Source organism: Peromyscus eremicus, chromosome 16_21 (genome assembly GCF_949786415.1).
Source record: "Peromyscus eremicus chromosome 16_21, PerEre_H2_v1, whole genome shotgun sequence".
In the NCBI taxonomy this organism is placed as follows: domain Eukaryota; kingdom Metazoa; phylum Chordata; class Mammalia; order Rodentia; family Cricetidae; genus Peromyscus; species Peromyscus eremicus.
In genome coordinates, this window is record NC_081432.1 from 4,913,607 (window position 1) to 4,926,921 (window position 13,315).

A 13,315-nucleotide genomic window follows, 5' to 3' on the forward strand; every position below is an offset into this window, starting at 1 on the left:
AATGCTTTCTCAGCGCTGAGGAGCTGTGGGGGTCATTCGCAGGCCAGCTTCCCATCGAAGCTGGAGAGCGCTATGGCGAAGGCTTGCAGGGCGCACAGCGGGTACCGGTAGTCCAGAGTGAAGGCGTCCTCAGCTACCCGACCGAACTGGAGCACTATATAGTCGGCTGTGAACAGACAATGGGGTGACTCTCGGACCCCATCTTGGCAGGCAACCCCTTAACACCGGGAGGTCTTTCTCCTTGGTTTGCAGTCACAGCCCCCAGGCAGCCTCGGGCTGCCTTCCCTTTTCTGCGTCATCCAGCGAGCCCCGCCTGTATAGGGTCTGCCACACCAAGTCCTCAGGGCAGGAGCCCCACCTTATCAGCTGCTGCCCGGGGCTACTGCAAACCTGTAATCTAGCAGTCCAGGAGCCCGACAAACTTGACCAAACCAGAACCCTTCCCTCGCGACTTTTCTGTTGTCTTTTGGCCTCATTCCTCTGCCCAGCCCCTGTCCATAAGGCCCACATTCGACCCTGGTTCAGGTCCTTCTCTAACCAGGTGTTCCCTTCCTTCCCAAGTTGCCACTAGACTCAGGCCGCTCCTGCTCCGAGAGCTATCGGTTCCAATCACTTTCAATCAATCAACCTTTCCCCCACCCTTCCCTCCCTCTCTCCCTTCTCTCTTTGTGTAGCCAAGGCTGGCCTTGAGCTCCTAATCCTCCTGCTACCTCTCTCCAAATGCTCTGGCTGTCCTGAATCTGAGAACCAGGCTGGTCACCCGGACAACAGGCAGGACCACCCAACAGGCTTCCCAGCCTGGATCTCAGCCTCTCTCCCAGCGTGCATAGGAATGGGAAGCTGCTTTAAAACAAAAACCCCTCTACCCTGTTCTGGTGGCAGACCAGGCTCCCACAGGAACTGGCCTGGTGAAAAGTCCCAAGGCCAGGGGACATGAGATACTGTGGACAGCTCTGGGACGGAATGGGGTGGAGGTTGCATAATACCAGTCCAACTCTCTGACCCTGGGTCTTTTGTACAGTACTGGTGGGACCGCTTGCCCAAGCTGTGACAGGGACATTTGTGCTCTGGAGACCCCCTTCCCCTAAGTCAGTCCTCAGGGGCAGTCTGTGAGAGGATGTAGAGGGCTGGAAAGACGGCTCAGCAGTTAAGAGCACTGACTGCTCTTGTGGAGGACCCAGTACCCATCCGACTGCCTGTAACTCTGGTTCTAGGGGATCTGACACCCTCTGGCCTCTGTGGGCACCTGCACACAAGGTGCACATGACTCATGTAGGCACACACACATAAAAATAATAAATCTTAAAAAACAAGTTGTGGACATTTAGAAATGCATGGTCCCCACCCCCTACTCTTGGAGCTTCCTGCCAAGGCTGACGATCTGAATTTGATTCCTGGGTCTCAATTGATGTAGAGAAAGAAGTGGCTTCTGCAGATTGTCCCCTGACATACACACAGACATGGAAGGTAGTGGTGTATGCCTCCCCCCAAAGCCCTAACAATCCCTGTTGTTTTTGTTTGTTTGGTTGGTTGGTTGAGGGTTTTGGGGTTTTTTTTGTGTTTTTTTCAAGACAGGGTTCCTCTGTGTAGTTTTGGTGCCTGTCCTGGATCTCACTCTGTAGACCAGGCTGGCCTCGAACTCACAGAGATCCACCTGGCTCTGCCTCCCAAGTGCTGGGATTAAAGGCGTGAGCCACACCATCGCCCAGCTACAATCCCTGTTCTTAAAAGAACCCTTGCTGGGTGTGGTGGCAAATCCCTTTAATCCCAGCATTTGGGAGGCAGAGGCAGGGAGATCTCTGCCTGGTCTACAAAGATTTCCAGGATATGTTACACAGAGAAGCCCTGTTTTGAAAAACCAAAAGGCCCCACCCCTCGCGTAAAAGACAATCCTCTATTTTGGTAGGGCAATGGTGGCCATACCTTCAATCCAAGCAGAGGCAGGGGGATCTCTGTGAGTTCGAGGCCAGCCAGGTCCTCATAGAAAGGTTCAAGACAGCCAGGACTATATAGCGAGACCTTGTTTTAAGACAATTATCTTGAACACAATAAGTTCTAACTTTCATTTCCACTGTGCGGCCTTTGGCCCCACCACCTACTCCACACAAAGGGGTTAGTTAGACTCTGAGTGGTTTCCAGATCCTAGCAGATCATCCCTCTCCTCATCACGATACCACTGGGAGTGTCTCAGCACCTACCCAAGGGTCCTGGTCAATGCTAGGTCACAAACTCGTCCTAGTGAACCCCAATACTTTTGCCTGGACTATCTGAGCCCCTTCCTAACCCAGAGTCAAGAAGGACAGAGAGAGAGGACCCTCAGATACTCACGGTCATCAGCGTGTACAATCTGAAAGTTCTTGACGGAGGCCTGGGTGACCCGGCCCTGGAAGTTGAGGGTGTAGGAGCCACTGTCCTCATTCCAGATGGGTGGCTTGTTATGTAGCTCGATGAGGCTCTCCAGCGTCTTGTTCTGCCAGCGAACCAGCAGCCCATCGCTGGACTGGGGTGCCCAAGAGGAGGGAACAAAGGACAGTTAGGGGCGGCCGGGCTCGCCCAGGGGGCCAGGATGTGTGCTGCAATGTCCACAGAGGGTGTCAGCAGATACGGGGAGGGCAGTGCTGAGAACGGGTCTTGTTGGGGATGCTCTGGCAGAGAGCGGAAAGGCTCAGTTGGCACCCAGGAGGAGTTTTGTGCCACTCTTCATGTTCTGGTCTCCCACTGAACCTGGAGCTCATTGATTGAGCTAGACTGGGTGATCAATGCCCAGTGCTGGGTTACAGGTACACACCAGTGTGCCCAGCTTTTACATGGGTGCTGGAAATCTCCAGGCAGGCCCTCTTGCTTGTACAGCAGGTGTTTTATTGACAGAGATATTGCCAAGCCCTTTATTATTATTATTATTATTATTATTATTATTATTATTATTATTATTATTATATGTATGTGTGATGTCAGGGTCCCACATAGCCCAGGCTAGCATCAAACTCCCTGTGTAGCTGAGGATAACCTTACAGTTCTAATCCTCTTGCCTCTACCTTCTGAGTGCTGGGATTGTAGGCATGAACCATGATGCCTGGTTTTCATGGTGCTGGGGATGGAACCCAGCACCTAGTGCCTGCCAGGTGAGCCACCCTGGCCCAGCAGGTAGCATTCTGATCACTGTGCTGTGTCACATTTGGACCTGGGTTCTTACTCACTGGACTTAGAAGCAGCGACTAGAACCTGTAAGGCCCAGCTTCCTAGCCAGATTGGCCTCCAATGACAGCCTGGCCTCCCAGCAGGGAGGATGAACGGGCAGCTGACAGGGGTATTATTTTCATCAGTCACCCAGGAGCATGGGACATGCCAGAGACCGATGGGTCTCTGAAATCCTAGGCTCACCCAGCCTGCAAGAGCGACAGAACCCAGGGCAGTTTCCCCTCTTTTCCACACTGCACGTACTCCAACTTGGCCTCTTTAGAGTGTCATTCCTTGAACCTTGTAAGTCATAGCTTAGAACCCTGCTATGACTTCCCAGCTCTCTCAGAGCAAAAGCCAGTTAAATAGGCACCCTCTGCCCCCTGGAACCACCTCTGCCTCAAGCTCTTTATCCATGATGGTCACCTTACTGATCCTCAACCCATCAGGTACCTTCTGCCCCAGGGCCTTTGCACAGGCTGTTTTCTCTGGATGCCATTGCCCTAAACCTAGATACCAGACGCTGAAGCCTCCTTGCATCACTGAGGCCTGATATTGAAACCGTATGACAGGTATGTGCCTCAGCTGTCCCCTCTGGTCCTCTTGGCATCCCGTAACAGTTACCACCTTCTACCTTCTCCCATCCTTTGCTCATTCATCACATCACTGTCTGCTGTCTACCTCCTGCCCTGATTACAGCCTCATAGGGATCACATTGCTTCACGGTGGCTCACACCTTTCACGCCAGTGCTCTGGAGGCAGAGACAGGCAGATCCCTGTGAGTTCAAGGCCAGTCCGGACTACATAGTGAGACCCTGCCACAGAAACAATAGTCGTCCCCCAAAAAACAAAACCAAAAACAATCTCAGGTTCTTTGAAAGAGCAATACGTGCTCTTAACTGCTGAGTCATCTTCCCAGCGCTCTTTATTTCTTTGAGACAGGGTTTCGAGTAGCTTAGGCTAGCCTAGAACCCTCCATGTGTACCTAGAGATGGCCCTCAATTACTGATCTGCCTGCCTTCACCTCCCAAGTTCTGGGGTTACAGGAGAGTGCCACCATGCCTGGCATGAATTCAGCGACAGAGAACCTGAGTCCATTCCACAAGTGACCGGAGGAAGCTGTGACAAGTGTACTCAAGAGACTCACGTGGGCAGGCTGAGTTCCTGGCCCCGATCTCCCTGAGTGGGTCAGTAGAGAGCCAGGCTCTCAGGAACAAGGGGTAGGAAGGTGGAGGCTCACATTTCGGGGCCGGATAGGGACCCTCTCATTGTCCGAGTTCATCCCGGGGATGATGACAGTCATACGTCGGGGTCCTCGGAACCCTAAAACATTGGTTTCCTGAAAGAGAGAGTCGGACGTCAGGCCGCATCCTACCTGAGGAGAGCCTGGCATGGTGGGGACAGTGGCTTCTCACATAGACAACAGCTGCCAGCTCCTGGCGCAGGCTCCCCACATCCACACCCCCGCCGCCGCGCTGTGGGTTCTGCCCGTTGTCAAAGACCGTGAAGCGGTTGCCCAGGAGATTGGACCTGAGGGTGGGAAAAGAGTTGAGCCAGGGCAAAAGGGTACCTCCCACCTCTCATTCCAAAACCCTTCCCATAACCCCCCAGTTCAAGAGCAAGGGGCAGTGTGTGCCTTAGGAGTCAGCGTGTCATGTGCCCCGATCCAGGCTTCCCTTGAAGGGAGAGTTTTTGAAATTACTACTAATCATGGTTATTTTGAGGCAGCTTGGCTGCGGGGCTCAGTGGTGGAGCACTTCTTTGCATGCCCGAGGCTCTCGGTTCAATCCCCAGCTGCAAGAAAAGCAGCCGGGGGGGGGGGGGGGGGGGGGCAGGCAGTAACTGCTGCATTTGGCAGGTGCAAGCAGAAGACTGGGAATCCAAGGCCATCTGCCACCACATCGTGAGGTCCAAACCAGCCTAGCCTACATGAGACCCCGTCTCAAAAAAAAAAAAAAATCATTCAAATTTTGTCTCCATCTGTGTGGCCCTAGGAAACAGGAAAGTCTCAACGGTCCCACTTGAGTGGATTATTTTGAAAGTTGACTTATTGAATGTACATGTGTGACCGTGCACACAGGGAGGTCAGAGGACAGCGTTCAGGAATCAGTCCCAGGGATCGAGCTCAGGTCATCGGGCTTGCTGACAAGAACCCTTACCCCGTGGGCCATCTCGCTGGACCCCAGCTTTCCCACCTGTAAATCATCACAGCTCTAATCCTCCTCTGGTTTGGTTGATAAAGGGATGAAATATCTGGTTAATATTTGGAAAGTGCTTAGAACTGTGCCTGAGGCACGGGCGGGCCCCAATAGCGTTTGTTAAATGCACAAATGAAGTAAATAAGTCTTTTCAGACTAGTGGGTAGCTGAGGCGCCGTACAGGAAGCCTGCCTGGTCACATGGAGCCTCCCTTCACTTGTTCATTCACTCGGTAAACATCGCTTTCGTTTGCTTTTGAGACAGTGTCTCAGGATGTAGACCAGGCTGGCCTTAATGTGGACCCTCCTGCCTCTGCCTCCGGGTGCTGGTTTTACAGATGTGTTCCATGACACCTGGTTTATGTGATGGTAGGATCAAACTTGGTTAAGCAAATACTCTATCAACTGAGCTACATCTCTTTCTCTCTCCTCTTTCTTAGGGGGTGGCTAATGTAGCCCAGGCTGGCTCCAAGTTCCTTAAACAGCTAAAGGTGACCTTGAACTCCTGCTACTTTTTTCTGTACTCACCAAGTGCTGGGATTACAGGCGTGTACCACCACACCCAGTAGTATACCTCCTCTGAGAAGACGCTATGTGGGAGCTGGGCTATAGGCCTGGCCCTGCCTCGTGGAGCTAGAATCCATCGCTGCCAGAGCCTTGGTCAGGTCTGCACAGTCCCCGCCCCTCGGGGGAGATGCTGACATGCAGGGCCAGGGGCCTATCCCAAACCCACAAAACCATCTAGACCAGGTCCCCAAGAGATCCATGCATGTCAGAGTGTGAGATGCCCTACGCTGAGGGATGTCTCTGGAGCATCCTATGTGGGGGACACTCTGCCATCCACAGTGGGACGGAAGTGATTGCCAGTGGCCCAGAAGCACAGCCGAACCTCAGCTTTCCGATGAAATCCTCCCCTCCCCTGGACAAGTTGGTAGGGTCTCTGGAGATGAGGTAATTGGCTGTCTTACTGCGCTTGCGTTTCCTGCCAGCCAAGAGGAACACCTGCGGAGAATGGGCCAGAGGTGACAGAGTGAGGCAGATGGAGCTGGGGGACCAGGGAGGCCCTAGCCACTGCCCCCAGCCCTAGACACACCCAGCCCCTTTCTCAGGACCTTCTTCTCCGTGTCCAAGTGCAGGAAGTAGGACGGGTACATGCCGCGGTCCATGCCCTTCTTGTCCCGTGTCAGCCGGCAGCGCACTGCCCTGCCCTGGGGCGCTGGCTGCAGCACGAACTCCCGGGGTTCACCCACTTCCACAGGGGGAGACGGGGGCCTCTCCTCCTTCTGCACGGGCAGACGGTGCATCAGCCAGAACACCCCACACCATGGGTCCCTTTCTGCACCCCAGGCAGGACAGGCCACCACTCACCGCTTTCTGGAGGGAGAAAAGAGATAGACAGGTCTAGCATCCAGACCTGGGAGCTGAGGCGCCTCCAGCACCCACAGCCCAACCTCAGATAGAAGGTTCTGGAATTCTGTGATTTAATACTCAGCTTGAGCTCCCTTAGTCACAGTCTGAGTTCAGGTTCCACCACTAGGGGCTGTCCGCCGGCTACAACTTCCTTTCTTGTTTTCATTTTCATACGATATACAGATTTAATTTGTATGTTCTTATTCTCCATGCATTGGTGTTTTGCCTGCATGTATGTCTGTGTGACAAGTGTCAGGTCGCCTGGAATTGCAGTTACGGTTGTGAGTCACCATGTGGGTGCCGGGAATTGAACCCTGGTCCTCCGGAAGAGCAGCCAGTGCTCTTAACTGCTGAGCCATCTCTCCAATCCCATTTTCATTTTTAAAGACAGAGTCTCATATAGCCCAGGCTGGCCTTGAACTCAGTATGTTGAGGAGGCTGGGCTCGAACTCCTGATCCTCCTGCCTTCACCTCCCAAGTCCTGGGATAACAGCTATGAGCTACCTACCACATCTGGCCCTGTGGTGGTAGTGATAGTATTTTTGCTTTTGTTTTGTTCTTTTGTAATATATGTGAGTATTTTGTCTGCATGTCTGTCTGTACACCACATGAGTGGGTGTCTGGTGCCTTTGGTGGCCAGAAGAGGGTACAGGATCCCCTGGAACTGCAGCTATATTGTTATAAGCCATCATGTGGGTGCTGGGAACTGAACCCAGGTCCTCTGTGAGAGCAGCAAATGCTCTTAACCATTGAATCATCTCTTCGGCCCCTATTTTTTTTAATCGAGAGAGGGTTTCACTATAAGGCCAAGACTGGCCTCAGACCCACTCTGTAGCCCAGGCTGGCCTCACTGCAATCCTCCTTGGCCTTCCAGTGCCTGGAGTGGAGGTGTGCACCACCATGCCTAGCTCTCCAAATACTGACTCTTCGCATTTTTCATTAACACACAGGGGTAGCTGTCCCTGTTATACAGAAATTAGGGTCATGCCAATGCTACGGGAGAGGTCTATATGGAGAGGAAGAGAGGTCTCCAACCCACAACCATGACTGAACTACTTTAGAAATGAACTGTCCATTCCTAGCCAGCCTTTCAGGTGACTACAGCCTTGTGTGACACCCTGAGCTGTCTCTAGATATATGACCCTTAGAAACTAAGTAGGGCCGGGTGGTGGTGGCACACGCCTTTAATCCCAGCACTAGGGAGGCAGAGCCAGGCGGATCTCTAGAAACCCTGTCTTGAAAAACCAAAAAAAAAAAAAAAAGCTATCTATCTATCTATCTATCTATATCTATGGAGAGAGAGAGAGAGAGAGAGAGAGAGAGAGAGAGAGAGAGAGAGAGAGAAACTAAGAAAGTAAGTAGAAAAGCTGGCTCCGTATTTGAAGACACTAAAGCTTGGAGGCCATTTGTTACGCAGCAAGACAGACAGACACAGCTGACTCATGAATGTGTCAGCTTACTTTGCTGTTGGAGAATTTTCTAGTAACACTTCGCTTACAGAAGGGGGCAGGGTGAGACCTGGTGCCCTTTCTCCTGCTGCTCTGTGAGGGGACTCGAGTTCCTCAGGAGGGCAACTGACCTATCAGGCTGGGGGCTTCAGCACCTGAGGCTTCAACGTTATCTGTGAGGCCGAGGAGCCTTCCGCCTGGGGCAGTTCTACACTGTGTGTGTGGTACAGGACAGCCTGGGGCTGTCGGCCAAGGGGCAAATGGCCATCTTGACTGTTCTCCAGCCTGCTCCAGGAGAAACTTGGGAAACACAGACTATGCCTGGAATGTGAGGTGAGAAAAGTCACTGTCACTTAGTCAAACATTTCCACACCTGTGACTTTCAAAGGCCTGCTGTGTGGAAGGCCATTTCCACCAGGGATAAAACACCGTGGACATCAGCGGCAGGGATCTTAGTCAACGCGAATCCATCCCTGAAGATCCTCCACTCCTACACAAACTATTAAACCCACAAAGCTCGGACGGGGGCTGGCTCTTGTACGGCTTTCTTGTTAGAGGAGAGTCCTAACACTCTCAGGCAGGCCTCCTTGTCTCCGTACCAGTGTGTGCACAGCTTGTCAAAGTCCTTAGCGACATATCTTGACAATGGCAGATGTCAAATCAGGACGGACTCTAAGCTTCGGGGAAGATTCTGGAGGCTTTGGCAGCCAGGGATTAATTGGTTATTTTATCTAAATATTTACTTTTTCTTTGTATGAGTGTTTTGCCTCCTTGTGTGTCTGTGTACGTCCTGTGTGCCTGGTGCCTCCAGAGCTCAGAAGAGGGCATCAGATCCCCTGGAACTGGACTTCCAAAGGTGAGGCGCCATGTGGGTACTGGGAATCAAACCCGGTTCCTTGGCAAGCGAAGCGCACCCCACTGCTGAGCCATTTCTCCAGGCCTGCTTTATTGTTGGAGACAGGGTCTCACACAGGCCGGGCTGACCTCAACCTCACAGTGTAGCTGAGGTTAGCTCTGAACACCTGATCCTGATGTTGCTACCTCCCTATGCTGGGTTGCATGCACGTGGATCTAGGGCTGTTTCCTGGCTGGGAGGCTAGAGGTCCTGAGGGATGAACTCAGAGCAGTGGAGTGGAAGTATTTAATGGCTGGTCCTGCTAGCCAACTCCCAGCCACTCGGTGTCCCCAATGGTGTATAAGGTGTGCTTAACAGAAGCCAGACATAGACTCACCCTTGTAATTCCAGTACCAGTGGGGGTAGAAAGATCTGGAGTTCCAGGCTAGCCTGGGCTACATAGCAAGACCTTATCCCATTCCATTTCCCCCACCTCCACCCTCCCCAAATCCAGAGCCCCGCTGCTGGGTGCTCAGCCTCCGGGTATTTTAACTCGTCTTTTCTCGCTGGGGACTGGCTGATGTTTGTGCTGCAGAGGGAAAGTCTGGACAACAATGTGTGGAAGGTCCGTGGGTGGCCTGAGCCATGCCTGTTCTGTCCCCATGAACCCCATGTTCCTGGGCCCTGTGCCCATCGTGGATGGGGAGCCAAGTCCTCACCCCCAAAGTCCCCCACACCCGCCCCTCGGTGACAACCTTTCTGCCTTTCCCCTTCGCCCGGCCTTTCTGGTTACTGTTCTTCATCACTGCAGCGTCTTCCTCTTCCTCCTCCTCCTCTTCTTCCTTCTTCTCTTCCTCTGAGCCTTTGGGGGGCCCTGAGCATGGAGGGGGAGAGGCTGAAGACCCTTTGCCCTGATTGGCCAGGGGTTCCCAACACCCAGGTTTCCCTGTAATCCTCTCCAGGGCCATAAAAAGGTTCTGATCGGAGCCTCAGGAAGGCCACCTGCTTGGGGCCACACAGCTGTCAGAGCAGGGGTGTCAGGATGTCCCCACATGGTCCGGCTCTCGCCCTCACTCCTCCTGTGGTACTGCACACACAGTGTCCATGTTCCTGTCACCTTCAGCCACGTACCTTTCTTCTTCACAGCCTTCTCAGCCGGGCCACCTTCCCCAACCAGGAACATGGCAGCTGGAATCTTCTTCCTCGGAGCTGCTGGGCTCTTCACAGGGTCCTTGTCAGTCTCCCCAGCCCCTGCAGAAAGGATACAAGAAGGGGTCACCATCTCAATACACCCAGCGCCCCTTGTCCACCAACTGTCCGTCTGTCTATCTGTCCATCAGTGTCCGCCACCCCGCTTACCTTTCTTCTTTGCCTTTTTCAGCTTGGTGCCCTCCCCTGCCTCCTTCTTCTTGGGGCGGGGTGGTTTCCGGGGGGCTTCAGGGCTTCCTAGGTCCCCTGGGAATAGGAGGGGGGCTGGGGACCACCTTCTAACCCCCTCATCCAGCCTCCAGTCCCCACAGTGCTGAGAGCCAGACAGGGAACTCTGTGGTCTGTGGATCTGATGTTCCTCCTTCTGAGTCTAAAACCCATCTGGCTAGGAATCAGCTTAGGAGGCATCGATGCAATGAGTGAGCGGATGCCAGGCCGTCACTTCAGCCCCTGATGCTCCGCCAGGCTCTCCTCCAGAGACCCTCCCCACGCCCTGCTCTCAGCCTCTGCCCCTCCACAGAGACCAGGTCCCAGCCTCCTACACATTTCTCACCAGACCTTCCAGGCCTGGAGCCCACTGCCTCTAGCCACAGATTTCTTTTTACTTTCGTCTACTTAATAAAAAGTATAACGCTAACCAGGCTGTGGTGGCACACGCCTTTAATCCCAGCACTTGGGAGGGGGCAGACACAGGCAGATCTCTGAGTTAGAGGCCAGCCTGGTCTCCAGCCTGGGCTACAGAGAGAACCCCTGTCTTGAAAAAAAATAAAATAAAATAAAATAAAATAAAAAACAACAAACAAAACAAACTGTAACGCTAATCCACATCACGTCAAGCAACAGCTCACCAAGAAAACACACTCCTTCTCCATGTGCACCCTCGGCGGGCGGCAGCATGCAGCAGCCTTGAGAGCTGACCTCCTTTGAGACCGCCAGAGAAGAGAGAAGGCTGGGGAGCTTTGGGGTCTCGCCCGCCCCTCAGGGGACTCTTTCTGCCTGTCAGTCCTGCACCTACCCCGCGGGCCTAGGGCCTTGGCTTTCTTCTCTCTCTCCTTGGGTGGTCTCCTGGGGGGCAGAGAGCTTTTCTCTTTTTTCCCCCCTTCCTCCTCCTCTTCATCATCGTCATCTGAATCCTCCTCCGAATCCTCCTCTATGGACAGAATACGCTTGTAACACAGACTCCAGAGGTCCAGTGCCCGCGGGGTGCTGCCAGGCTTCAAGCCCTTCCTGCAGGGGGCTGTTGTGGGAAGCACTCTCCCCCCCCCCCCCACACACACACACCCGCTCTGCCTCCTTGTCACCTCCCTCCTGACCCTTGTTGTTCCCATCTGGGGTACTTTGGCTACTAGTTGTAGCTCAAGGCAAAAGCTTGGGCCCCTGCTGCCTCAGTTTCCCCATATGTATAACAGGGAAAGAACAAGGGAACCCACCCCTGGGCTGGGCGCCCAGGTGGTCACTCCTGCGTCCCCGGGACAGCTCACATGTCTGCCCCTCGCTCCCTATGTCTCACTCACCGCCTCCCACATCTGGGGCGCGGGCAACCAGGAAGGTTTCCCGGGGGTCCCTCTTCTTGGCCTCGGGGTCCCGAAGGAACTTGGCGTAGACTGTCGGCGCAGCGCACGCCTCGGCAGGGTCTGCCGGCAGCTCCTCGAGCTTCCTGCGCCCAGCTGGGCCAGATGCGGGGCTCAGCAGGGTCCTGTCCCGGAGGTCCTGTCCCACTTCGGCCTCCCCTGCCCACACCCTCCCGGTGCACCCCCAGGACTCACCTCCAGCTCTGCGGGGCTTGGATCCCGGAGACTCGGGGGTCTCGGACTTCTTCTTCCTCAACTTCTGTCCCTGGGTGGGTCGCTGTGGAATAGGGGTCACGGGGAGAGAAGGGGACCCTGGGGCTCCCATCCCCCTCTAATCCCTTGGGTTCGCCAGAAATAGCCTCGGATTAACCCAAGGGGTGTGGGTGACCCATACACGCAGGATGGTCACTTCCAAGACCCCCCAAGTCCTCCTGGGCACCCCATGCCCTAAACCCCGGTTCTTCTCCTAAACTCTCCGGGTAGAGAGCCGCAGATGCTGGCGAGAGGACCTCTCTCGTACAGCCACCTTCCTGTGCGCACCGCGGGGGGCCCCTTCGTGCCTCCTTTCCAAACCCCAAACCTGGTGACAGACCTGCTTGGGGCGCAGCGGGGGCTCCGGGCTCAGCCAGTCCTCTTCATGGCCACTGAGGGTACAAAGGAAGCAGACTGTTCCCTACCTGCATTCTACCGCCTCCCCACCGCTACTGTGGCCCTGGAACTGGGGCCTGGGGTTCAGATGGGACGGTGTGGGGGCTCCCACCTGTCTGAGGCCCACACTTCCCGGAGGGTCTCCTCCTGCAGTGGCATGGTGAGCCTGTCGCTTGTCACAGTCACTCCTGCTCTCCGGTGCCTTGTCCCTCTCCTCCTCACTAGCTAATCTCAGCTCAGCTTCTCCCCACCTGCGCAGCTCAGGCTAGAGGCCACAGGGACTCACCTCTGAGGACAAGACGCGTCAGCCCACGGACTCCGCCACTGAGGGGAGGGTCTGCACCCCCAGCACTCAGCACAGCAGCCTGAAGGACAGGATACCACCCTCCACCCAACTCAGGCACTTGCCTGTGTACCCTGTCAGTGGCGGTGGGGGAGGGGCGCTGGAGAGTAAAGGGCTAGACAGTCTCTCCACGTTGTCCCCAACTCCCCAGACAGGGTCTCCCTGTGTAGCCAGGGTCTCCCGGTGCAGGCTGGCCTGGAAGCCAAAATTCTCCAGGCTCCTGAGTGCTGGGATTGCCAGCATGTGGCACCATACTCAGCCTGAGATAGGCTTATTTTTAAATGTTTACATGTACTTATTGCATGTGTGGGTGGCACACATGCCATGTTCATGTGTACAGAGGTCCAAGGGACAATGAATTAATTTGTGGGTATCAGCAAGGGCCCTTTCTGAGCCATTTGACAGCTGTATTTTTAATTTTTATTTTTATTTATTTTTTTTAAAAAGATTTATTTATTTATTATGTATACAGAAGAG

At 54.1% G+C, this 13,315-nt stretch overlaps 1 protein-coding gene across 3 annotated transcripts; it reads right to left on the reverse strand.

Annotated features, from left to right (window-relative positions):
* Positions 1–32: 32 nt before the first annotated feature.
* On the reverse strand, positions 33–12,654 carry Tulp1 (TUB like protein 1). Of its 3 annotated transcripts, XM_059243811.1 has the most exons (15): positions 12,608–12,654; positions 12,440–12,491; positions 12,043–12,124; positions 11,794–11,943; positions 11,292–11,426; positions 10,427–10,522; positions 10,199–10,318; positions 9,823–9,941; positions 8,774–8,779; positions 6,487–6,657; positions 6,264–6,376; positions 4,593–4,707; positions 4,418–4,516; positions 2,329–2,500; positions 33–166 (listed from the first exon to the last, which is right to left on the reverse strand). In XM_059243811.1, the coding sequence occupies exons 1-15, from the start codon at positions 12,652–12,654 to the stop codon at positions 33–35; spliced, it is 1,611 nt and encodes a 536-aa protein (XP_059099794.1). The 3 variants fall into 3 exon arrangements, with proteins under 3 accessions (XP_059099794.1, XP_059099795.1, XP_059099793.1); XM_059243812.1 differs by lacking the exon at positions 11,794–11,943; XM_059243810.1 differs by lacking the exon at positions 8,774–8,779 and having other exon boundaries at positions 9,820–9,941; positions 11,791–11,943.
* Between the last annotated feature and the right edge of the window lie 661 nt (positions 12,655–13,315).